At 41.4% G+C, this 26,361-nt stretch overlaps 4 protein-coding genes across 6 annotated transcripts in view; all 4 read right to left on the bottom strand.

Annotated features, from left to right (window-relative positions):
• Positions 1 to 2,952: 2,952 nt before the first annotated feature.
• On the bottom strand, positions 2,953 to 3,959 carry LOC138967740 (testis-expressed protein 44-like). The gene is made up of 2 exons (XM_070340395.1): positions 3,762 to 3,959; positions 2,953 to 3,135 (listed from the first exon to the last, which is right to left on the bottom strand). The coding sequence occupies exons 1-2, from the start codon at positions 3,957 to 3,959 to the stop codon at positions 2,953 to 2,955; spliced, it is 381 nt and encodes a 126-aa protein (XP_070196496.1).
• Positions 3,960 to 3,981: 22 nt separating this feature from the next.
• Positions 3,982 to 4,502, bottom strand: LOC138967739 (uncharacterized). Its single transcript, XM_070340393.1, has 2 exons — positions 4,304 to 4,502; positions 3,982 to 4,061 (listed from the first exon to the last, which is right to left on the bottom strand). Exons 1-2 carry the CDS (start codon positions 4,500 to 4,502, stop codon positions 3,982 to 3,984), a joined length of 279 nt encoding a protein of 92 aa, XP_070196494.1.
• A 672-nt stretch (positions 4,503 to 5,174) lies between these two features.
• LOC138966914 (dynein light chain Tctex-type 5-like) lies at positions 5,175 to 18,810 on the bottom strand. Of its 3 annotated transcripts, XM_070339313.1 has the most exons (4): positions 10,716 to 10,923; positions 10,315 to 10,378; positions 7,842 to 8,112; positions 5,175 to 5,643 (listed from the first exon to the last, which is right to left on the bottom strand). In XM_070339313.1, exons 3-4 carry the CDS (start codon positions 8,052 to 8,054, stop codon positions 5,320 to 5,322), a joined length of 537 nt encoding a protein of 178 aa, XP_070195414.1. In that variant the 5' UTR covers positions 8,055 to 8,112; positions 10,315 to 10,378; positions 10,716 to 10,923; the 3' UTR covers positions 5,175 to 5,319. The 3 variants fall into 3 exon arrangements, with proteins under 3 accessions (XP_070195414.1, XP_070195413.1, XP_070195415.1); XM_070339312.1 differs by lacking the exons at positions 10,315 to 10,378; positions 10,716 to 10,923 and adding an exon at positions 18,708 to 18,810; XM_070339314.1 differs by lacking the exon at positions 10,716 to 10,923 and having other exon boundaries at positions 10,196 to 10,328.
• Positions 18,811 to 24,395: 5,585 nt separating this feature from the next.
• LOC138966913 (xylose isomerase 2-like) overlaps positions 24,396 to 26,361 on the bottom strand; it is a 15,234-nt gene continuing 13,268 nt past the window's right edge. Inside the window, exons 13-15 of the mRNA XM_070339310.1 lie at positions 26,313 to 26,361; positions 25,935 to 26,009; positions 24,396 to 25,474 (exon numbers count right to left, since the gene is read on the bottom strand). The exon at positions 26,313 to 26,361 is cut by the window's right edge and continues 31 nt beyond it. Coding sequence (XP_070195411.1) covers positions 25,391 to 25,474; positions 25,935 to 26,009; positions 26,313 to 26,361 — 208 coding nt within the window. The 3' untranslated portion in view covers positions 24,396 to 25,390. The remainder of the gene's footprint in view (positions 25,475 to 25,934; positions 26,010 to 26,312) is intronic.

Raw genomic sequence — 26,361 nt, 5'->3', positions numbered from 1 at the left:
AAAACATATCGAATATTTGATTTTGTACCTGCTAATATTGTCTCTTGCTTGTCAAAGTGTGATTGATAGATTAAAACAAAACTGTGTTTTTAACTTGTAGCGCCTTTTGTTAAATTTTGAGCGGAAATTACTACACTAAGCATTTTTTGTCAGGAGGATGAAAACAGTACAATTTGATATTATACAATGTGATGTAAAATTGTGTTTGTGTGTGTGTGTGTGCACATGCGTGCGTGCGTATGTGTGTGCATGGTAGTATGTGTGAGAGAAAGTGTGTGTGTATTGTCCCTCTGTCTGTCTGTGTATCCATCTGTGTGTGTATGTGTGTGTGTGCATTGGCAATTATGTTTTGTCTATGTCTCTATTGGCAGGAACGTTTCTTTCTTTGTGTGAATCGGACATATAACGTAAGGAAGCCAAGTTTATGTCTGTGTTGGGCAGTTCACAAACGCCAGCACACACACACACACACACGCGCACACATACACAGAGCAGTCACACAAAATCCTCTTTAATGCACCCGGTCTTGAAAGCATGGTCTGTTAGTTTTACATTCGGTGGTAACAAAAGAAAAGCCGGACTGATAATGTTTGCTCAAAATGGCTGTTGCTCACTAAGTGACAACTTTGGTGATGCGAATGTGGGACAATTGCATTAGTGCTACCCATAATATTGTAATAAGAAGTACAAGATATTCATGCGATCAGAACGATGAGCTACAGTTGTACCTGCGATGGCAGGATGACCCTCGGGACCACCAAAACGCTGTGTGTTGAAGGTGGCCTTCGTATGACATCACATCCTGCGTGGTGAGGACTTCCAAGACAGACGCCTGTTACGGTAGTATCTGGTCATCTGTTACTATCTGGACAAATAGGATGAAATAGCTATTCTGGACAAATGGGATGAAATAGCTATTTCTACGTTTTTGCTTCTTGTGGAAGTCACTTCAAGTACTCCTATGATACGAATCATTAAGTAGACGTGCAATGCCAAGGCACTGCATACCCCCAACGAAGGACAAATCGCCTCTCTCTCTCTCTCTCTCTCTCTCTCTCTCTCTCTCTCTCTCTCTCTCTCTCTCTCTCTCTCTCTCTCTCTCTCACTCTCACATACACATACACATACTAACACACGTAAATACACACCGATGCACACACACACACATACATATACATACACCCCTTTCAGAGAGGCAACATAGGCTCAGAGAGAGAGAGAGAGAGAGAGAAACAGTGAAAGAGAGAGAGAGCACTTCATACACAGATATACAAAGAAAAAGAAGTAGTGACAAAGTGATAGAGACCACGCGTGCGTACACACACACACACACACAACATTCATGCACACACACACAACCTCACATGCACATAGTCAAACACATACACCCTTACATGAACACACACACACACACACACAAATAGTTTGTTTGTTTTTTTGTTCGTTCATGGGCTAAAACTCCCACGGCTTTTACGTGTATGACCGTTTTTACCCCGCCATTTAGGCAGCCATACGCCGCTTTCGGAGGAGCACACAAATAGTAAATTACATGATGTTTTCATTGTCATGTGGGGTAAAATGTGACAGTTCATCGAAAAGCCTTGTACGTACTATCAACATCAAATCATACATCTTCGCCCTGGTCAAAGATAAGCTTGTCTTTGACACCGGTGTGGAGAAGAACAAAGAGATCGTCGTGGGGAATAGAGACCACACACACAGGCACACGGCACGCACGCACGCACGTAGGCACTGTTAAAATGTATTGCCTTAAAATTCTTGAAATATTTAAAAGCCTTCTATGGATAACCGTAAGTCAGCCATTGTAGAGTGTTTCTCCCTTTAAATAAATGGCTTCCACATCTTCAACAGAGAAATAGAATAATTGGGGTATGTGTTTGTCTGTTTGGGTCTGTCTGTTCTAAAGTGTCTTTGTGTGCGTGCGTGTGTATTTGCGCGCGCGCGCTCGCGTATGTGTGTATTTGTATGTATGTGTTTGTGTGTGTGTGTGTGTGTGCGTATGTGTGTGCGTGACTGAGCGTGCGTGTGTGCTTGTAGGTGTGTGTGCCTGTCTGCACGTGCGTGCGTATGTGTTTGTGTGTGTGTAGTGTGTGTGTGTAGTGTGTGTGTGTAGTGTGTGTGTGTGTGTGTGTAGTGTGTGTGTGTGTGTGTGTGTAGTGTGTAGTGTGTGTGTGTGTGTGTAGTGTGTGTGTGTGTGTGTGTGTGCGTATGTGTGTGCGTGACTGAGCGTGCATGTGTGCTTGTAGGTGTGTGTGCCTGTCTGCACGTGCGTGCGTATGTGTTTGTGTGTGTGTAGTGTGTGTGTCTCTGTGTGTGTGTGTGCGTGTGTGTGTGTTCTAATGGATATGTGCAAGTCGTGTGTGTGTTTGCGCCGGCGAGCGCGTGTGTGTGTGTGTAATGGGGGGGGTGCGCTTGTGTGTGTCAGTGTGCGTGTGTTTGTGTGTAAGTGTGTGTGTAAGTGTGTGAGTGCACGCGCGCGTGTGTGTGTGAGTAGTGTAGTGAGTGTTTGTGTGTAAGTGTGTGTGTGTGTGAGTGCGGCACGCGCGCGCACGTGTTTGTGTGTGTGTGTGTGTGTGTGTGTTCCTGTCCTGTATTCTTCCCGTCTTTAGTCTCATGTCGTTCTTCTATTTCTTTGTGTCACTTTGTCCTTCATCTTCCCGTACTCTGTCTCAATCCTTACAATCCGGTTTCGTTCTCCATCTTCCCGTCCTCTCTCTCCCGTCTCTTTGTCCTCCATCTTCCTGTACTCTGTCTCCATCTCTACCGTCTCTTTGTCCCCCATCTTCCCGTACTCTGTCTCAATCTCTACCGTCTCTTTGTCCTCCATCTTCCTGTACTCTGTCTCAATCTCTACCGTCTCTTTGTCCTCCATCTTCCCGTACTCTGTCTCAATCTCTTTGTCCCCCATCTTCCAGTACTCTGTCTCAATCTCTACCGTCGAGTCTCTTTGTCCTCCATCTTCCCGTACTCTGTCTCAATCTCTACCGTCTCTTTGTCCTCCATCTTCCTGTACTCTGTCTCAATCTCTACCGTCTCTTTGTCCTCCATCTTCCCGTACTCTGTCTCCATCTCTACCGTCTCTTTGTCCCCCATCTTCCCGTACTCTGTCTCAATCTCTACAGGGATCGCGTTTACGCACGATTTTTGCGTATTTGACGCATTTTAAAAGTCGCTGACGCGTTTTTTTCGCCGCGCCGCGTAAGCCATACGCAAAAATATTGTAACTTTTTCTTGTCTTCACGCAGCGCTTTTGCTCTGACTTAATAATCACCCGATCCTGAAACTGACTATAGGGCTCGAGAAGTGATGACACACATGAAATCTGCGCGTCAAAACTAAAGTCCGTTTCTTTTTGCAGAGTCGAAGTATCGCAAACGAACGTAACGAGGGTATTACCAGATAATGTCTTGTCGGATAATGAAACAGACATTAGCTGCTCTCCCATCTCGCGCTTCCAAAAGGCGGAAAGTGTGTCTAGTCGTATTAGAGCGGGAAACAAACTCGCAAGGCCCGAAGGTTGGAGACAGCAGGGGTGTTATTCGACAGGCGTGCGCGGAGTTCGACAGGAAAACTCGCCGTATTTAGGTAAGGAGTGTCTTTAAGTCTTTCGTGCGTGTTTTGTTTGTGTCTGTACGTGTTTTCGTAGTACGCAAAAATATTGGTCCGTGACGCGTTTTTTTCGTTTCGTTGCGTATGACTTACGCGTTTTTTAAAAAGCTCAGCGCGATCCCTGTCTCTACCGTCTCTTTGTCCTCCATCTTCCCGTACTCTGTCTCAATCTTTACTGTCTCTTTGTCCTCCATCTTCCTGTACTCTGTCTCAATCTCTACCGTCTCTTTGTCCTCCATCTTCCCGTACTCTGTCTCAATCTCTACCGTCTCTTTGTCCTCCATCTTCCCGTACTCTGTCTCAATCTCTACCGTCTCTTTGTCCTCCATCTTCCTGTACTCTGTCTTAAATCTATACCGTCTCTTTGTCCTCCATCTTCCCGTACTCTGTCTCAATCTCTACCGTATCTTTGTCCTCCATCTTCCCGTACTCTGTCTTAAATCTCTACCGTCTCTTTGTCCTCCATCTTCCCGTACTCTGTCTTAAATCTCTACCGTCTCTTTGTCCTCCATCTTCCTGTACTCTGTCTTAAATCTATACCGTCTCTTTGTCCTTCATCTTCCTGTACTGTCTCAATCTCTACCGTCTCTTTGTCCTCCATCTTCCCGTACTCTGTCTCCATCTCTACCGTCTCTTTGTCCTCCATCTTCCTGTACTCTGTCTCAATCTCTACCGTCTCTTTGTCCTCCATCTTCCTGTACTGTCTCAATCTCTACCGTCTCTTTGCAGTCCTCCATCTTCCCGTACTCTGTCTCAATCTCTACCGTCTCTTTGTCCTCCATCTTCCCGTACTCTGTCTCAATCTCTACCGTCTCTTTGTCCTCCATCTTCCTGTACTCTGTCTCAATCTCTACCGTCTCTTTGTCCTCCATCTTCCTGTACTCTGTCTCAGTCAATCTCTACCGTCTCTTTGTCCTCCATCTTCCCGTACTCTGTCTCAATCTCTACCGTCTCTTTGTCCTCCATCTTCCTGTACTCTGTCTCAATCTCTACCGTCTCTTTGTCCTCCATCTTCCCGTACTCTGTCTCAATCTCTACCGTCTCTTTGTCCTCCATCTTCCTGTACTGTCTCAATCTCTACCGTCTCTTTGTCCTCCATCTTCCCGTACTCTGTCTCAATCTCTACCGTCTCTTTGTCCTCCATCTTCCCGTACTCTGTCTCAATCTCTACCGTCTCTTTGTCCTCCATCTTCCCGTACTCTGTCTCAATCTCTACCGTCTCAGTCCTCGTCAAGTTCTTCGTCTTTTCGTCCTCTGTCTCCGTGTGATCGCATCAGTGTTGACTTGTGTACCCATCATGTGATCCCTGAACAATTGGACAACCTCTCAGATCAGACTGAGTGCATAATTTGTTATTCTGCCAATATGTTATAAGAGTAGATGACACTCAATCAATCAATCATCAATCAATAGGAAGCTTATATAGCGCGTATTCCGTGGGTACAGTTCTAAGCGCGTTTGACACTGAGAGGTTTCAGTCCTTCAGACGAACATTCTTGTTGTCGTGCTGCTACTGCTATAAAATATTACTATCACACACAATAGGCTGTTGTTCTGAGCGCTTCAATACTTTATTTCAAGGTAAAATTCCTTTTAATGTAAAACAAGAAGCAAAAAAGCAAACACAAATCTACTATTGCAAAGTCCACATAACATACACATTTACAACCCTATAACTGTTCACCATCATCAGTCACAATAGAGCGCGTACACAAGTCCCACAGCGAATAGACTTCCGTTCTTGTACGTGTACTCGGCGAACGAATCAAAATTGACGTTCCACACACATCGACTGGCGAAGGCAACGCTCGTTTCGTCAGCTTGACCAATGGCAATGTTCGTTACAATTTTGTAGCGCGCGAAACCCAGTTCTTTGACGCGTTTCTTGATGACGTCGGCTACTGTGAGGGTGAGCTGGTTGCAGGTGGCGGAGTCGTATTTCTGATCGTTGAGCATGGCTTCCATCACCTCCCGTATCACCCGCTTGGCTGCTGCTGGGGAGAACTCCTTCTCCTGAAAGTGGGAAAAAAGTGTATGGTTTGTTTATTGACGAGCCGCACCATTTCGTGCTGTGGGTGGGTAATGTCATGGACATGGGGTGGGGGTGTGGTAGTTGTGCGTGCTCGTGTGTGTGTGTGTGCTCGTGTGTGTGTTTGTTTGTGTGTGTGTGTGTGTGTGTGTGTGTGTGTGTGTGTGCGTGTGTTTGTGTGTATGTGTGTGTGTGTGATGTGGAGTGTGTGTGTCTGTCCGACTGTATGTCTGTCTGTCTGTTGTTTTGTTTGACGTTGATCTGAAAATTTTATTTTTGACGTTGCAGTTTATAAATACCGACTGTTGAATCCAATTTAACCCCTTCACTGCCACAGTATAACAGCATTTTTAACACGTGGTAGCAACTTTAGCAACTTATCCGAACGGTCTATGGGAAAGAACTGTTTAGAACCCCTACAAGTTGTTGGACAGTGGTTACCTCCCATTTAGTTTTCAGAAATGTCCTGAAATGTTGTTGACACAAATCCCACGTATGATTATGGGCGTACGACAAACTGAAAATGACCACGTATTACATACGGGGTGGGCAGTGAAGGGGAGGACAGTTCACCTCAGTTCACGAACAGCCCTGTGTGCTTATCTCCCTTATCAGCATAAACACAATAATTTATGTGTGGCATAAATACAGCCTGCGCGTGTGTAGAGGTAGGGGAAGGGCTCCTAATATGGACCACTTTTTTGTTTCATGCTGATAACTAGCTTGTTTTCTTACAAAGAAGTTTCATTTTGTGTTTGGTAGTCCTTCTCTCTTAGGTTAACTGTCAGGCCTAATTAGAGTAAAATAGCTTTGATAGATTTTCAGCACAAATTAAATACATAAAAAATCACAAATGGTCCATTTTAGGCGCCCAGGCTCCTAATATGGACCAGTAAAGCGGCCTTCACGAATCACCGTAAAAAGTCCCCTATTCTTCAAAATAACATGATACAACTTAGTGTACAAGTCAGACTAATTAAAAGATGCTTTAGATTTATCTGTTTCGGGTTGATGAGAGCATTATTTGAAGCACACCAGGAAACTAAAGAAGCTTATCAAAAACAGAGTGAAAATAAGTGAAATTATGAACTTCTACGAAAAGGAGACTATTTGTTATATTTTTTTAGAAATCTCGAGGGCTAGTTATAGGTTATTTTCAGCAAGCTTCTTAATGAATTAATGAAAATAACCTTTAGCTTTTAATTTCTTCGATTTGTTGAAGGTGGTCCATATTATGGGACTCACACATACTTTGAGAATTTGCTATTATTTTTGTTTGCAGTAGAAACTCGGGGTCAAAACTGCTAAAATGTAACAAATACGGTCTTAGCTGTCATAAATAGCAATTTTTGTGTGATAACAGCTTTGGCTGTGGACAGAAACGAGTCCGTTTTAGGCGGCAAATTTAGAGTGGACGCTGCCAAAAGTGAAAAAAAGAGAAAAAGGCTAACGGTTTTGAGGTTTGTGTTTCTGCAACTGTTTTGACATGTGCAAGTTATCCAGAGAGGGTGAATACAGCGAATGAAATTGTTTTTAGCGCTCTAGCGCCGTTAGTTTGTCAGAACAGGAGGTGGTCCATATTAGGAGCCGGTCCATATTAGGAGCCCTTCCCCTACTCTCAAATCTTAATTAAACGCCCACCCTGGGTGTAAAGGGTTGTCTTTATAATGTTATCTGCTTCCGGTGCTTGTGCCCTAGTGGTGGTATTACGAAAGTTTAAGATTAATAAACATTTCATTTGTGCATGAACTGAAGGTCAAGTTGTCGTTTCCAGTCTGACTGGGGTATTTCCAGACTATTTTGGATGATCTTTAATTTGTAACTAATGCACACACACACACACACACACACACCACACACACACACACACACACACACACATACACGCACACACACACACACACACACACACACACACACACACACGTATTTCCAGACTATTTTGGATGTTCTTTAATTTGTAACTAACACACACACACACACACACACACACACACACACACACACACACACACACACACACACACACACACACACACACACACACACACATACATACACACACACGCGCGCACACACACAGAACACACACGCACACGTGCACGCACGCGCGCACACACATCATTGTACACAGACACGCACGCACACACACACACACACACACACACCATGATCCACTCACCGGCTCTGTCTTGTAGCTGTTCTCATAGCTCCTGCTGACAGCACTGATGGGGGGAGCTTGGGAAAACGACACACGTCTACTCTGTGCCGACGTCATGATGAGTGCTGTGCGGCTGCTGCTGTGGATGTTGCCGGCTGCCGTCGTAGTCGTCGTCCCCCCTCCCCCCGCCCCTCCGTGGTCTACAATTGACTGTCGTCTGACCGCTGTGCTCATATTGCCCGGTGCTGCTCCTTTGCCGCTAGCTGCTGGCTTTCCTGATGCGTCTGTGATTCTGAAAGAGCCACGTCGACAGAATGAAAGAATAAGGAAGGATTTTTTATTGCCTGCCCTATGTGCACGAACACACACACACACGCATTAGTGCGCGCACACACGCACACAACATGCAAGCACACACACACACACATACACACACACACACACGTAAGCTCGCAAGCAAGCACACTCATACCTAGGGATTTAAAGGTTCTCTTTCGCCCGCGTTAACTCATTTAGCCAAGTATTGACTGAATATACACAAATACTCAATACCTCAGGTACAAAGACAATAACTAACTGAACATATAAGTTTTAACTTTATAAGAAAGAAAAGAGATTTAAAGGACGAATATCATGAAGTGCTATACATTCTACATGAAGAAGTCAAGGCATCTTCTCTGCAGGTAATTATAACATAATCCCCAAATTTGAATTCCAGACACCTGTGGCTTTGGACAAACAACTTGTGCTTCACGATTTACAATGCAAAACTGGCGCTGTGAAGCGGTTCTTTGTTCGTCAAAGTCTTCTCTCGTTGACTTCCTTGATCAATGTCATTCTAGTCCGCAAGTAGGCTACTACGTACAAAGGACAAACTTATGCCTTTTGTGTCTTGTGTCAATAGTGTTCCACTGCCATTTCAAGCCAGGGATATATTAGTCCTTGCTTATGATACTGGTTGTTAACACGTATGATGATGTATTCGGTGCATGATAGTGGATGTATGCTTGTTAGTTGTAGATCTAGTACGATGTTTGAGGTTGTAATGTTTGTGCGGGTGTTATAATGCAATATGTAGCCGTATGAGGGTTCCAGTGTGTGAGTTGTACATGGCCGGGTGCTAGAGTGCTGCATGAATGAGTAAGTGCATGTGGAGCTGTATGGCTGGGTGAATTGTGGGTTGCGTACGTCCGAGGGGCACATGTAGCCTGTGTGTCTGAAGTAGTGGGTATGTTGCGTAAGGGTGTGCTGATATTGAACTTCAGTTGTGTTTTGTAAATGTCTATGTATCAGTGTATTATGTCTTGCCACACACATGCCAAATTTCCTTGTATTGATGAGGACAATAAAACTTCTTGTATCTTGTATCTTGTATCTATCTTGATACAACAATGATTTGGCCTGCAAAACTTCGAAACACAGTTTGAGAGAGAGTAGCAATTACAGTCTATAACCTGTCTATAACGACCAACGAGGGACCGACCAAAAGCGGTCTTTATATACAGGTTGTCGCCAGGGATAGGTGAGATAAATAGAAGAAAAATTCGTCTGGGATCCAAAGGAGTGGTCGCTGTGGGCAGGTGATCGCTTTCGAGAAGTGGTTGCAAGGAAAGAATCGACTGTAGCATTTTGTCTGTTTATTTATACTTTGTAGCAATCGGACAAGCACACCGACATCTATGTGGACACATTATAACAAAAATTGTCTACTGCTTTACCTTTGAATTGTCTGTTTCAAAACTGTTTAATAATATGTTATACGAAGTATGAATTGTGTCAATCAGTTACATTTTGATAACTAATGACTGTGCCAAATTCGGTAATGATTAGTGATCTTCTTCTTCTTCTTCTTCTTCTTTCATGTGCTGAAACTCCCACGTTCACTCATGTTTTTGCACGAGTGGATTTTTACGTGTATGACCGTGTTCCAGTGTTCGTTGTCAATTAAATGAATTTGGTACATTAAAAATTCAAAGTTCTAATCTTTGAAAACAGAGGAATAGAGAAGACCAAAAATGCCCAAAATATATTGTAACGGTAAGTGGTATATATACAGTGGTACATGAAACACGCCTTTAGTATGAAGGAAACCTTCTCCGCTTTCCTGTGAAAGACCAAAATGTAAGTAGTTTCAAACACGGAGGCCGCCATGTTAACTGAGAAAGGTAACGACATTTAATCGGTCCCGAAGGGCCAAATAGGATAAAGGAAAATGAAGAAAAAAACCACAACTAAACAACAATATTATGAAGGAAAGACAGCCAGAAAGGCTGAACAAGCAATGAAGCAAATTGTCATATTTCACCCACTGTTTCATAAATAAACCAACGCAAGGACAGACAAAAGCAGACACACCTGGGGCAAAAATCTATTACCTGTTTTCCAAGCACAAATCTTCTCACATAAAACCCAATCAGGATCTCATTTAGAATCTTCCTTCTTAGTAAGCTTACACACTCTTAGACTAAAATGCTTGAGGGTAAAAATCTATTACCTGATTTAGCACCGCCAATCCACACACATAAAAATCCAATCAGACATACATTAGAACCTTTCTCCTTAGGCCAAAAAAAAAAATTGTCTGTTTAGGGTAACATGACCAAAAAAAGTAGGGTCGGTAGGTAGGTAAAGTTTTTTTTTGTTTTTTTTGTTTTTTTTGTAAATGCTATGTTGGCTGAACATTCACTTCTTATATTTGATGAATACATGTTTCAAAACTAACGTATAAATAAAACAGAGAGAAAGGGAGAGAAAGAAACGCCAAATGTATCTTTTTAGCATTTTTACCTCTTTTTTTTTTCCTTTTTTTTTGAAATCAAAAAAAAGTTTTTGGGTCGGCGCCAAATCGATAGGGTCGGTCGGGTTACCCTAAACAGACAATTTTTTTTTTTTTGCCTTATCGTAACTCAACACTCTGGGAATGAAATGCTTCACCCCAGCATTTGCCTGGCAGAAGATTTTGCCGTGGGTGGGTTGTATAAGCTTGTAGCCTCCTATCCTGATAGGATCGCTAGATAAAACTAACACTGGTTAATAGGCGTCGACTTGTAGTTCGTCTGATCTTTTGTCTTCAGTATTGACTAAAGCGTTGTGTCACCTCCAGCCGATGTCGTGCAGGGGAGAGGGGGGGGGGGGGGGTGGATTTGACGGGAGACGACTTTGCACTCACACAGACACAGCTGTCCAAAGACCACACCGCGGGTAGATTGCACAGGCGATTGAATTTTTGGCGGCAGTCGCAGTTTATAGGAAGGGGTATATGTCTGTCTGCACGTACGTAAATGGGTCTGTTTATATGTCTATGTTTCTGCGTGTCCGTGTGTGACCCGCTGTCTGCTTCAAAAATATGTGATATACGTGCGTGCGCCTATGTCTACCTGCCAGTGTGTAGGCTATATCTCTCAACCATGATCAAATTCCAATAAAAGTAATGTTGCAAAGGTTCTTTTGCCAACTAGCCCTCACACCCTCGCGCGCCCGCACGTTGTGTGTGTGTGTGTGTCTGTGTGTGTCTGTCTGTCTGTGTCTCAGTGTCTGTGTCTGTCTGTGTGTGGGTGTTTGTATGTCTATGCCTCTGTATCTGTCTCTCTCTGTCTGTCTGTCTGTCTGTCTGTCTGTCTGTCTGTCTCTGTCTCTCTCTCTCTCTCTCTCTCTCTCTTTACCCCTTTTTTGAATGATGCAGAAATTGTTGTTTTACCTTGTCTATAAGGCGTTTATTAGCTAATGACAATAAAGTGTCAAAGCGTCTCTCTCTCTCAGTATAACAATGTGTCTCCGAGACGTTGTCAAGAAACATATCGGTAAAAATCGATCGGTAAGCTCTTCGATTATGTCAGGGCGATCGAGCAATCCAGTACATGCAGAACGTTAAGAAAAGACCCCGAACGAAATTATCTCGCTGTGGGATTTGGAGCGTAATCCTACGTTTTCTTGATGAAAGATAACATCATAAAGACAACCCTTTACACCAAGGGAGGGCGTTTAATTCAGGTTGGAGAGCTCAGGGAGACATTAGCGTTACTGTGTTGCTGTGAGGATTATCACAGGGTAAAAGGAGAAACAGAATCCGTTAGTCGCCTCTTACGACATGCTGGGGAGCATCGGGTAAATTCTTTCTCGTCCCAACCAATATGGGACTCCCCCTAACCCGCGGGGGGTTCTTTTTGTATTGGCTGCAGCGCTTCTGGACAATGACATTATGAAATGACAAAAAACACCTGAACTGGTCGCTTCTTATTGACATTAGGCAACCAAGTGACTAACGGGTATGACATTGGGATCCTCATCACAAATATGAATCAGAAATGTTACATGCTGATCCTATTCTTTATAATTAAATCAGGCCCTTTAAATGCAAATCATTTGTTTGCGAAAACAGTTCAGCCTACCACCTCAGATTTGGTCAGACTTTATGACAGGATATAGGGGGTATTTACATATTTACACAATATAGCAACCCATTGACAATGAAGCTTTCAACGCCGACTCGGTTTTGTTGATACAGTGTACTTGGTTTAAACAGTGTTTCATTCAACAATGTATGGATATAGTATATGATAAGGTCAAAAAAAATAGGTGTGGTTACGGTAACATGGCCAAAAAAATAGGGTAGGAAGGTAGGCAATCACATTTTTTTTTTAAACTTTTTTTTCTAATGTGTACAAATTAAACCTACTTGACAGGGAAATAAGTGTGCGACTTGAGCGCTTTCGCTTTCATTGCGTTTTCTGCACTCGTTTTCTTGTCTTTTTTTTGGGTTTTTTGACAAATGTAATAAAAAGTTATTTAGGGTCGGCCCCTAAAAATAGGGTAGGTCGGGTTACCGTAACCACACCTATTTTTTTTTTTTAGGCTTAAGCATGTTTAGGATCAACAACAAGCTATACGCTTATCGTGGTTCATCCTATATGCTGTACTTATTTCATGCAGATGCAACTTTTTGTTTTTAAATCTTAACTGCTTTAGTTCTGGGTTTGCATGCTTTACATGCTTACATACTTTTAACTGTCGCTTTAAAATACGTTTCAATTTTCTTGATGCTGTTTTTTTATTTTGTTATCTTAATTTAATTTTTTCATTTTCTGTTGCCGCTTTAATTTTAGTATTTTATGTATCAATTAGTTGCATTAGAGCTGGTTGGTTGATTGATCGCTCGCCTGCTTGCTTAATTAATCAGTTAATCTGGTAGGAAGGTAAATAGGTATGTAGGTAGGATAGATAGGTTTGTAGGTAGATAGGTAAATATGCAGTCAGAAAAGCAGGTCGTTTTCCTGTGATTATTGTTCTGTTGATCATGTGCTTACTCGTCCTTCTGATGTTCGTATAATAAAGCACACTAGCTATGTCTCCATTTCATACATTTTAATCGATTGTTCTTGGGCCTATGGTAAGAGGAGGGGGCGCAGACTTCAAACTTGTCCAGTCTTTTGCCTGTATTGAATCTAGTGCTTATAATGGAATACAAGTATAGACCTCCGAGCGGCGCACAACAAAACGAAACATAAATTTTCCCCGACCCTTTGCACGGGTGACCAGATATCTACCTACACAAAACCCAACCGAGGAGAAAAACGTTCAGGCTGAAATAATTATGAGAGGTTCTAAAATATCCCTGGTCAGTTCATTAGCTCTCATACGACCTCTTAAGGACTGTAACATAAATGTAGATTAGTCCTTACTTAGCAGAATGACAGATCACATGTCTTGTGCGTACATATAATAGTGGGTATTAGTGGAAGGAATGAGTGTCGGTGGTGATAAGGAGAAGGGGGGGGGGGGGGGCCTGAAGATCGCAGTAGGGCGTTACTGGGGCAATCTTCGCTATCAACATTTATTTGATTCACTTTACGTTTTATTTCATTGTTGGAAATAAACCTTTTTCCTACACGGTTGTTCACCTGATTTTCATGTTGGGCACATTGTTTACTATCTACGAATATCATTTGCTTGAAAGTCACGTTTTATTTGGATCTGCTTTAGCTTTTTAAGAAGTAGCTTCCCTTGCTTCTCTGTCTTTGTCATTTGTTGGTTTGTGCAGTGCAGTTGTTTTGTCAGTTATTCTCCTCTTTATCTGTTCTATCGTCTTTCTTCTTCTTTTTTGTGTGTGTACTTTTGTGTTTTTGTGCCTGAAAAAGACCCTTAGATCGAAACGTCGCTGTTATTCGTTCCGTGTTCGTCATTTTAACGTGAGTACATTGCTTTTTGGTCTCTTTATTGTTCCCTCTCACGTGCAGTCGCCATTGTTTAATAATTTTGTTTAGTGTTCATGTTACAAAACAACATTTGTACGTTCATTTTCATCCATATTATTCAAAAGACAACAACAAAGAAGAAAGAAAGAAAGAAAGAAAGACAGACAGACAGACAGACAGACAAACAGACAGACAGACAAACAGACAGACAAAGAAACATGCAAACAAACAAACAAACAAGTAAATAACCAACCAAACCAACAAACAAACAAACAATGATAACAATAATGACTTTCATTCCAGTAGCGAAAATGTCCAACAAACGGCAAGACCGAACTATTTGATATTTTTCTGGATGGTTGTTCGCTGTTCTGTGCCGTCAGCAAGTGAATATACTGAATATAATTCTTTGTCATTTCGTCCGCACCTAACCTGCCCCAATCTGACTTGATCACTGACCACGTAGTCCTCACGAGGTTAAGAGATGTTCTTTTTAATACCAGTAATTATACCCACTGTTTTTTCCACACCACAAAACATTCAAAGTCAAACCAAAGATCCTCGAACGTTCCGCTTCCGTGCATGTGCGTCATCAAGTGATATGAACCTATTGGTGCTCGTCTACATTATATTCATACATACTATTTGATCCTCTCTTTTTTTGTGAAGAACAAAGGGAGAGAATCGCCCTTATAGCGGTATTATACGTGTTTCGTTTACATCAAGCAAAAACGTGACGTCACACTCACACGCAAGCGCACACACACACACACGCACAGACACACACACACACACACACACACACACAAACACACACACACACGCACAGACACACACACACACACACACACACACACAAACACACGTTATATCTATTTCAGTCTAAATACTCAAATTTACAATAGTGTAACGTGTCTTTGGAACTGACTCGCTTTGAAGCAAAAGGTGAAAAACGACTAATGATGAAACTTTAACGCTTGTCCGGTACAAAACTCTCCAACAGCAAAATCACTTCTTCACTCAACTAACGGAAAAATGCCTTATAATTCAAACGTCTAAAATGAGAAAGGCGTCCAAATTTGCAGCATGATATGCAATCTCTTTGGCATTACTGTACCAAAACAAGCACGTTTGTAGACGAGAAAATATCCCTTTAAGAAAAAATCGTCTGTAACTTGATCCACCGCCTCCAATAAGGACACGGTCTTTGGTTCAAGTTTCTGATCGGTCATTGAACGTTCGAACAATAGATGAAAGACTCTGTTCTTCAAATGCACAGCGCTTGAGAGATTAGCACCAGGATGTTAAAGTAGATAATTCCAAGTTGAATAGGTTAGTGTGCCAGACGAATAATATTGAAGACACGTCGGGAGGGATTAACAGAGGGGTAAGTAATAGCAGGGGTTGAGAGTAAAGAAGCGGGGGTTGGGTGGGGGTTTGCAAGGGGGTTAGGGTGGTGGTGGTGGTGGTGGTGGTGGTGGTGGAGGTTGAGAGGAGGGGTGGGGGTAGGGGTTAGAGAATTGGATAACGGATTTTAGAGGGACGAGTTTGAACATAAAGATAGCTTTGCAGTTCATGTCTTTATTGAAATAAATTAATAATCTGACGACCGGCTGATGAAACAAAGAAAGTACGTATTGTAGAGTTGTCCCTGTACAACTGGCCAAACGTTCGAGACATTGTTCTTTCTCTCTTTCATTACGCTATAACTATATACGGCTACACTCTCTTGATCTCAGGGTCTCCAAACAACTTCGCTCAGGCTTGCGTCCTGGATAGGTCACTCAGCGTCGATTGATTGACACTCTCTTGGCCATTCAATCTTCTTGTCAACACAGTGACCAGGGCCGAGGTACACGAGAAAGTTACCAACCGGGTGGGAGCCAGATGCGGTTTTGGGTTGGTTTACATTGAGAATTGTTGTGATTTCAACAAATCAGGCCCCGCAGTTTGTTCTCTCCCTTTCGGGTGGCTTCCACTTTCGGTTCGTGCACCCCAGCCCAGTTCACCACCGAAAACTTACACAACAACTCCGTATACTGCCACAGAACATATATATATATATAAAGGAAGCGTCCTTCCCGCGTACACAATCACGTTGACCACCACACGTCTGTCCAGGCTTTCACTTGGAATAAGAGCGTCCTTTCACTTTGGAATAAGAGCATTCTTTCACTTGGAAAAAGAGTATTCTTTCACTTGGAATAAGAGCATTATTTCACTTGGAATAAGAGCATCATTTCACTTGGAATAAGAATATTCTTTCACTTGGAATAAGAGCATTATTTCACTTGGAATAAGAGCATCATTTCACTTGGAATAAGAGCATCATTTCACTTGGAATAAGAGCATACCTTCACTTGGAATAAGAGTATTCTTTCACTTGGAATAAGAGCATTATTTCACTTGGAATAAGAGTATTCTTTCACTTGGAATAAGAGTATTCTTTCACTTGGAATAAGAGCATTATTTCACTTGGAATAAGAGCATTCTTTCACTTGGAATAAGAGTATTCTTTCACTTGGAATAAGAGCATTATTTCACTTGGAATAAGAGCATCATTTCACTTGGAATAAGAGCATTCTTTCACTTGGAATAAGAGCATCATTTTACTTGGAATAAGAGCATCATTTCACTTGGAATAAGAGTATCCTTTCACTTGGAATAAGAGAATCCTTTCACTTGGAATAGAGCATTCTTTCACTTGGAATAAGAGCATACCTTCACTTAGAATAAGCATATTTTCGCTTGGAATAAGAGAATCCTTTTACTTCGACACATACCAAACATTATCAGCGTGTGCGCATTCTTTGCAGGGTAGGCTTGTTTTCAGAATTAGTTTAACAGATCGACATGGATGTCACCTACACAATGAATACAACAACCAAAAACTCCGACCCTGGAAAGGAAGCAGCCAGGCTCTGTTGATGTTGTGTGTGTGTCTAAGTGAAAGTTCTTATCTCTTGTCAAAGCCGGAACAGATCTGTAATGATAAGCACGATCACTTGGACGAAAGAGAATGAGGAATGTTCCCTTTAACTTGTGGAACAACACAAACTTACTCTCATAGCAATCACAAGAGAAGACCTCGTGGCTGTCTCTTAATTTAACAACTTACGAGAGTGTTTGTTTAGCAGCTGTCGATCAAACTAGCTCTTACTTCACGACCTTCAGATCCTACACAGACAGTTCTAATGTATTCATGAGTTTAAAGCCGCTACAAAGGCATTAACATTTCGTCTGGGGTTCACGCTGACCTTACTTAGTGTCCGCTCTTCACATGTTCGTAAGTGCAGTGTTTGAAAAGAAACGGCCTCTTCTTGGGAAAACAAATTTCGACCGTTGGGTACATTTCAAGCATAGACTAGCTGATCTTGCTGAATATTTAATGTATGCTAGAGTAGGGGGGGGGGGGGGGAGACGCAGACGTTTTTATTAAATATTTGTTTACGTCTGTGTCTATGAACTTGAAGTTTGTACTTATTGTACGAAGGAGTTTCACATAATTACTTATTTTCTGTTTTCACTTCTTCAGTCCTCTTTTAACTTGTTTAAACTTTAAAGGCACAGTAAGCCTCCCGTAAACCATCACAGATACTGTCAGGCTTTTACACACAGGACAAACACCCTTCCATTTCAACACTCACCGCTTGAGAACACCTAGGATGTTCCGTAAAGAGCGAGCAATTTTCAAAGAATTTATTTTTGCGTGGTTTATCTTACCCCTGAACCATCGTGAACCCGTGTGATCCCGTTTCCGTTTTTCACAATGTAGTCGTCAGTTTGTAATTCGCTGTGAGCTTATCTGCAATAGCACGTTATTATGTACCTCTGACTATGCACGAAACAAACGGCTGTGGTTCACAAGAACTCTAGCGATGGCTTTTGACTGTTCAGAGGAACTGGCGAGAGGCATAAACCGTCGTCTGCTACGAGAACCACGACCTTGCGTGACCCTGCTTCTGGGCTTTTCTTTTTTCAAACTTTGAAAACTTTAAATTGTACTGATCTTGTCTTAATGAAAAAAGAATTCTTTTATGATTTAAGAATGTTTGTGTAACAAGCTGTCAACTTATTACTGATTTAGATTTTAAAAGTTAGGTCTAGCGCCAAAACGCACCACGGTCCGATTGTGTGAGGAGACAATCCGCAAATTTAATTCTTTGAAAATTGCTCGCTCTTTACGTAGGGCACCTAGGATGTTCCCGTTCGGTGAGCGTTCAAATGGAAGGGTGTTTGTACTGTGTGTAAAAGCCTGACAGTATCTGTGATGGTTTACGGGAGGCTTACTGTGCCTTTAAGCTCGAATGTCTATCCGTATATTGCAAAATAGGAAACTGTGATGAAGGTCTTTACTCTTCACAGAAAATAGCAATGATTACAATGATTACAATGATTACATTTTATTGCGTATTTGTAAGAATTCAAATTGTTGAAAGTTGTGTCACTGGCATGTTGTTTTTGATTTGTTTTCTGTTTTTTTGTTAATATATAATTTTTATATTTAAACAAGCTTCAATCAATTGTTTCGTGTTACAGATACATCAAACGAAAACGACACTTCAAAAGCAAAGGTTGCAACTAGCTCAGACACCAGAAAACAAATGTCTGTTACTAATTCAAGGTGAAAATAAAAACCGGGACATTTAAAAAAACAAAAACATGGTCAATAACCTACGTTACATTGTGTACTTACGTAATTCGTGGAACACGAAGTCGCCTGCGATGCATCCTTAAATGTCTATCGCTTAAAACTTCTTTTTTCTTGTTCTTTTTTGTGTGTGTCACATTTTCTTCCTCTCCCTGCCGAGTTATGTGTATGCACTGCTTTGAACGATAGGTCAAAGTAAACTCGAGACACAACATATATAGCATTAAAACAGTGTGGCAGTCTGGAAACGGACAAGGTTTACGATAATTGTGAGTGAGTTACTATTACGTCGTTAAAAGCCACGTAAGAGAGCATGGTCTGACACTATAATGACTGTAGTTCAGTGATCGGTGTATCGTTCGGTTTTGCAAATTTGCCGCACGGCACAAGGACAGTGTGTTTTACTCTAAGAACACTTACCTTTCGGTTAGTTAAAAGGCTTCCATGGCAGGCAGACACACAGAGACAGGCAGACAGACAGAAAAGAGGCAAGCGGACAGGCAGAGAGGCAAGCAACCCCCCCCTCCCCGAAAACACACACACACATAATGTGTTGACTTATTCTGACACGGTGTGGTTTGCAACAACAAAACTAACGACAGTAGCACTACACAAACTAAAGTTTAACTGAAATGGTTTGAATGTACATAAAATATTTACCACGAGCACTAAAATGAAAATCGGTCTCGAACAATACAAATTCACCGTTGTAAACAATAGGCTAGTGATACAAGTTGCAGCAGCAACATAAGCACGATAAGCAGCAAGAACAACAGCAACGCAATAGCACAAGCATCTTTAGCTTACCTCCAATTCCTCGAATAAGCCTATTAACAAATCTGACTGTACTCTCTGAAAATTAAAGTATCGAAAAATAAAACCTCACCTCCGATAAAGGCATGATCGAAGCAAAGGGAAATCACTAGCCCAGCCTGAAAGGAAACTCTCCGTTCGCACACGGAGCGGTTATTGAGAAATCAATAATAATTATTATTCCGTTCGATAAGAACAACAATCGGGCTCTCAGAGAGCTGCAAAGAAACTGTGCGAATAAGGAATGACAAATGACTTACTAATAGGGTAGCTGCGAAAATAATGAGTGGGCTGTAGCATGCATTGCTGCCCGTGTGCGTAATATACCAAGGGATACTTTTTTCTTGGACTTTTGATCGCCAGTGTCAGCTTCCCTCAATTTTCCATCTCCAATATATTGCATTATAATCGCCTTTGATTTCTCTTTCCTAGGGTAGAATAACACAAGTACGAGGGTTGTCTCAAAACTTCGTAGCCTGCATAATGAATTTTGAAAATTGGCACACATTCGCACCTGGCAAAGTACCATGTTCAGTGCCAAGTGGTAATAAAGTACTTGCCAATTTAAGAAAAAGGCTTTAATCTTCAAGACTTTAATGAGGATATTGAGAGGACTTATACTGGGAGAAGGCACTGTCACAACATAGACAGCAGGCTTAGGCGTGTAAGACACAGCCTGGATGACGACCACCATTCACGGCCCCGCTGTTAAGAGATGGACTCGTCCAAAATTACCCAGAATACAGCGCCAAATGAATGCATACTTCGTGGCCGGAAGTTCCAAGTTCCAAGTCACAACAATGACAGTTGAGTAGTTGCGTTCTGTTCTTGGGTAGATGCGGGAGAAAAATACTTAACAACTGAATAGACGATGAAGGGTCATCATTTGAACACTTTTGAAAAATAAAATTTCATCCTCAGCACGAGCCAAGTAGATTGACTACGCACTTTTTGATTGGACCAGACGCTGATCTGGATCAAGCTATTTTGGGGTTGTGGGGGAGGGGGGGGGGAGGGGGGTACGGGAACATTGGTTTTCCGCAGAAAAACAGTTACAATTGAATGCAAAAAAATGCCACGGTAAAAGCTCAACATAGTTATTCTGCGGAAAACTGTTTGGTTTCGGAATGAAAACAAGTCGCGTGAAGCGATAAAAAACATTTAGTCATATCAAGATCAACACCACAAACCAATCATTGCCGAGACTACATTCAGATAGTCTCGGCTAACCATACTGAAGACCGAGACGGGTCACGCTCGCCGCCGCGAAGCACGCGTCCGTAGCAGTTACTAAACGTTTTTCCTTCATTCTGAACACATTTTTAGAGTAAACATGACATATCTATATATTTTTGAATTCAGGAGAAGACGCGGAATACAATGCAATCAAATTAAAATCTGTGTGCGAAAAATCGATTTTAATGACAACTTTAATGAGCAAACTCATTTATCAATTGGTAAGACTCCAAGTTGAAATGCAATACCAAAGTCTCGGCTTTGTTGAAGATTACTTGACCAAAATTTCAACCAATTTGAAAATAGCTGAACAATTAGAGCGTGACAGTGCTGCCTCAATTTTTACAAAAAGTCGGATATGACATCATCAGACATTTAAACAAAAAATAATAATCTGGGGATATCATACCCAGGAACTCTCATGTAAAGTTTCATGAAGATCGGTCCAGTAGTTTCTCTGAATAACTCAATACACACACACACACACACACACACACACACACACACACCGGCACACACACACACACACACACACACACACACAAATACACCACAACCCTCATCTCGATTCCCCGTCTATGTTAAAACATTTAGTCAGAACTTGACTAAATGTAAACAAGTCGCGTAAAATACAACATTTAGTCAAGTAGCTGTCGAACTCACAGAATGAAACTGAACGCAATGCAACGCAGCAAGACCGTATACTCGTAGCATCGTCAGTCCACCGCTCATGGCAAAGGCAGTGAAATTGACAAGAAGAGCGGGGTAGTAGTTGCGCTGAGAAGGATAGCACGCTTTTCTGTACCTCTCTTTGTTTTAACTTTCTGAGCGTGTTTTCAATCCAAACATATCATATCTATATGTTTTTGGAATCAGGAACCGACAAGGAATAACATGAAAGTGTTTTTAAATTGATTTCGAAAATTTAATTTTGATCATAATTTTTATATTTTTAATTTTCAGAGCTTGTTTTCAATCCAAATATAACATATTTATATGTTTTTGGAATCAGAAAATGATGGAGAATAAGATGAACGTAAATTTGGATCGTTTTATAAAAAAATATTTTTTTTACAATTTTCAGATTTTTAATGACCAAAGTCATTAATTAATTTTTAAGCCACCAAGCTGAAATGCAATACCGAAGTCCGGGCTTCGTCGGAGATTACTTGACCAAAATTTCAACCAATTTGGTTGAAAAATGAGAGCGTGACAGTGCCGCCTCAACTTTCACGAAAAGCCGGATATGACGTCATCAAAGACATTTATCAAAAAAATGAAAAAAACGTCTGAGGATATCATACCCAGGAACTCTCATGTCAAATTTCATAAAGATCGGTCCAGTAGTTTAGTCTGAATCGCTCTACACACACACAGACAGACAGACAGACAGACAGACAGACAGACAGACAGACAGACAGACAGACAGACACACATACACCACAACCCTCATCTCGATTCCCCGTCTATGTTAAAACATTTAGTCAGAACTTGACTAAATGTAAAAAAGATGCTGCCGCGAATGATGACAAAAATTCGGTTATTCCACAAGATAAAAACCGTTTGTCTGCAGCATTTCCGTTATTCCGCAGTAAAACTGAATATTGTCATCATCTACAGATAGGTTTCTTAGCCAAATAGCTACGTGGGGCGATGCACGTTTCGATGAATGAATGTTTCACAAGTAACTAAGTGGGGCGATGAAGGTTTTGATGAATGAATGTTTCACAAGTAGCCCAGTGGTGCGATGCACGTTTCGATGAATGAATGTTTTACAAGTAGCATATATATAGTGGAGCGATGCACGTTTCGATGAATGAATGTTTTACAAGAAGCCAAGTAGAGCTATACAGGTTTCAATGAATGAAAGTTTAATAAGTAGCCCATTGGGGCGATGCACGTTTTGATGAATGAATGTTTTACAAGAAGCCCAGTAGGGTGATGCAAATTTTGATCAATGAATGTTTTATAAGAAGCCAAGTAGAGCTATGCAAGTATCAATGAATGAAAGTTTAGCAAGTAGCCCATTGGGACGATGCACCTTTTGATGAATGAATGTTTACAAGAAGCCAAGTAGGGGGAAGCAAGTTTTGATCAATGAATGATTTCACAAGTGTAAAGACTGAGAGCCATCGTTCTGGAGAGAGAACATAAATGTCGACGTGCTGTTCCTACGGCAGAACATTTTTTGTGTATTCTGTTCTGTCGGTCGAACATCACGACCTCGCAATGTCCTGGCTACATAATTTCGGCACTTGCACTTTCGGTGTACTGTCAAGTCACATACACACACACACACACACAGACACAGACAAACAGACAGACGCACACACACGCACACACACGCGCGCACACACACACACACACACAGCTGAGCAATTCAAAGACAAGAAACTAAGTCCATCTCACGATGAACACGAGCCGAAATCATATGCACTCGACTTATGAAAATAGAAAGAAATCAAATACGACGAAGAGAAGAACAAGTTTGAAAGTACCATTGAACTTCCATGTCGGCGTGTGGCTGAGCTTAAAATAGGAATGTTGTTGCAATCTGTTAGGCACTTTCCCTTTTGACAGGTAGTTTTTGCATGTACAGCAAAACACGGCCTTTTTTACAAATCCTAAAGACTGTCGGAAACTTCGCATGCTCTCTTGTGAACGCCATGTGAAACATTGATTCTGAAACAAAAATCTATGGCATGAATGACAATGGAAAGACGGTCTCTCTCTGATTCCAAGTTCATAATGACAGTTATGAAGTGCTGAATTTAGAAAATCTGTAGATGAAGTAAAATCATTTGAATGTTGGCTTGTTGAAACTTCATAACAAACAGCCACCTCGTCTATATCATTATCTGAAAGAATGCAAACTTCCTTTGAAACACCAACATTTGTATGGAAAACTTCTGTTTCTGTCATCTTTGATTTCATTTGACAACTTGGACTGATGGCATCTTCCAGAGATATATCCATTACTTTCAACTTGCGCCTCTTTGTATTCCTGTAAGCCTGCCACTTATTTATAAAAAGAAACGTTTGATACTTTTACCAAACAGTTAGTATAATGCACGCTCTACCTGTATTCGTCTTTAAATTCTGCAAGACTGAAGCGAAAGAGGTCTGTCTCAGTTTTGTCGTCAGTTTGTTGTGTACATTTACACACGCACAACGAACAACACATGCACAGGCCCGGGGGAAGCTCTCCTTTCTTATGTCCGACCATAGACGTATACATGTAGTTTACATGTTTATTAGTCATCTATTTGATTGATTACGTGTATGATATGACGGAGAGTCGCATCGGTTTGATGCCGTGAACCCAACCGTGGCTGTGGCTGTCGTTTGAAGTAGCCTACTTCTTTATAAAGATTCATTTACATTCTACTTCTGACCAAGGCATGTTTGGTACCTACTGAATCCTTGTTGCGTGTAGTTTTACGTGGCACGTTGCCCAAAGTTGTATTCTTGAGGAGCATAAAATAAAACGTGTTACAAAGTTATCTCAAAACTCTGCAGTGACTGCTCGCGCAGCAGGTCAGCTAATTATTATATAGCACGCAGCCTCCACAGACAGCTTTCGAGCCGAGACCATATGACTCGCCGCTTCTGCGGCTCGTCAATAAGTAATGAACAGTTATGGGCCCTGTAAGGACAAAACCAGTGAACCGTAACAAAACGCAATTGGTGTGAAAGATTTGTATTTTGTTCGCACAACAGGTAATTGTACATTTCATTTGGCAACATACACTCAGTACCATATTTTCACCAGCATGAACTTGCAAAGAAATTCCTACAATATGAACCTACTGAAGGTAATCACAGAAATAACAGCAGCTAGAAATAACTAACTCCTAATTACTTCTTAAAACTACAGTGAGAGAAATGTCAAACGAGATGCATAATAGACTTTGGAAAAAAACACCGCAAAGAAGGTAGTGTATACAGAATGAAAGCTGAAGCGTGGAACAGATTTTATATCAGAAAATGGCACATAATAAGCATAAAGCAGAGTATGAATTGATAATAAAAGAAAAGGAACACAATCGACTAGCAAAATTGAAAATTAACTGCTTCAGTCTCGAACATAAAGCAATCGTAATAATAATAATAATAATCGTGGTCAAATGGTATTACGTCAGGTAGGTATGTTTAAAGACCACAAACAGCGGCGTTAGTTTTTAATTTGTTCTCAGCAGAGGCTGTTTCAGACGAAAACGTGCTAACGTTCACTGTGTTCTTAGCCAAGGATGTTTCACACGAAAACGAGCTATGTGACTTGTTAAAGACAGTTCAGTTCTGTACAGATTCCCTTGTGTGGGGTTAAATATTTAACATTCTCAGCAAGCTATTTCTGTTTCTACCCCCTGTCAGTAGATCTCTTTCTGTCACAGGCTTCCATTTTATTGAACTACATGTGCGTCTAGTTTTCTTTCTGCTTGCCCAATCATGTTTTTGTGTGCAAATGACAGTGTAAGTTGAGGGGTTTTCTTCCTTGAGGTCTTTGTTTAAACTTTGTCTTCTTTAAATTCTCTTCAATGACAACGTCTTTCCTGTCAAAAACAAATTGATCCTCTTCAAACTTTTATGCATAAACCAAGGGCACAGCCGGTTTTCTGGTTCGCACAATATTATCAGCATCGAATGCATCATCAGTTGCTGCTCTGTTGGGTGTTCCTTTAGATGTAGTAGTTCAACATGTTCTCGTAATGCTCCTGTTGTCCGGACAGCCTGGGTGGTTCTCCGTTCTCCGCCACGTATTTCTAAGAAAATAAACCCAGACACAATGTCTAACTCCAAACTGAAATTTCGAGCAAACAACAAAATCAGATTTTTGGGGGGCCATGTACCATTGCGATGAAAACGCGCTATGGCTGTCGATTTTCCTATATCAGTGCAATCTATCCACCAATTAAATCAATACTGATTTCAGCCTTGAATCCTCCAGAATGCCGGTGAGAAGAACTGAATTTAGAGTAAGATCTCGGACGTTGAGACAAACCTGTATAGACATATCTTCTTTCATTGTAATACGAAAAAATCAAGTCTTTTAGATACATTTTCTTCCTATTTTTCTTCCTTCCTGTTTTTGTCTTTAACGCAGACGAGACAAGAACTTCTGATTGTGAGTTCCACATAATCATTTTTAAGAAAAGGTGCATAAAAGAGAGAAAACAATGTTGGCAGTTCCCGTAACTCGATTCATACTGTTTTGTGACTTACCTCGCAATCCTCAAGGGTTGCTTCTCCTTTTGCAATCTTGGCTCCGATGCCAGTTTCGAAACTGCTGTACCGCTCCTGGTCATAACAGGAACCAAAGAATAAGTAAATACAAAGAGAAATAGGTAAGTAATATCAACACGAAATAAAGTCAGAAAACCATTTTGAACAGATTCACAAGCCATCTACCCACACCACTACCCTTGACACCACCACCACCACCACCACCACCACCACCACAACCCTCCAACAGAACTATTTCTAGCATCTACAAATGAATATTCAGAAACTGGATAGGAATCATCGTCAAACTGTCTTACATATTCGAACAGGTTCATCCACATTCCGTCTTCAGAGATATTCTAAATATAGTCCACTGACCTTGACATATCTGGGGATGACTCCTCCCTGGAGGATCTTAGCCGCCACC

The sequence above is a fragment of the Littorina saxatilis genome, linkage group LG5 (assembly GCF_037325665.1).
Source record: "Littorina saxatilis isolate snail1 linkage group LG5, US_GU_Lsax_2.0, whole genome shotgun sequence".
Lineage (NCBI taxonomy): Eukaryota > Metazoa > Mollusca > Gastropoda > Littorinimorpha > Littorinidae > Littorina > Littorina saxatilis.
Note: the sequence above shows the minus strand (reverse complement) of the source record. Positions and strands in the feature narration are given on the sequence as shown.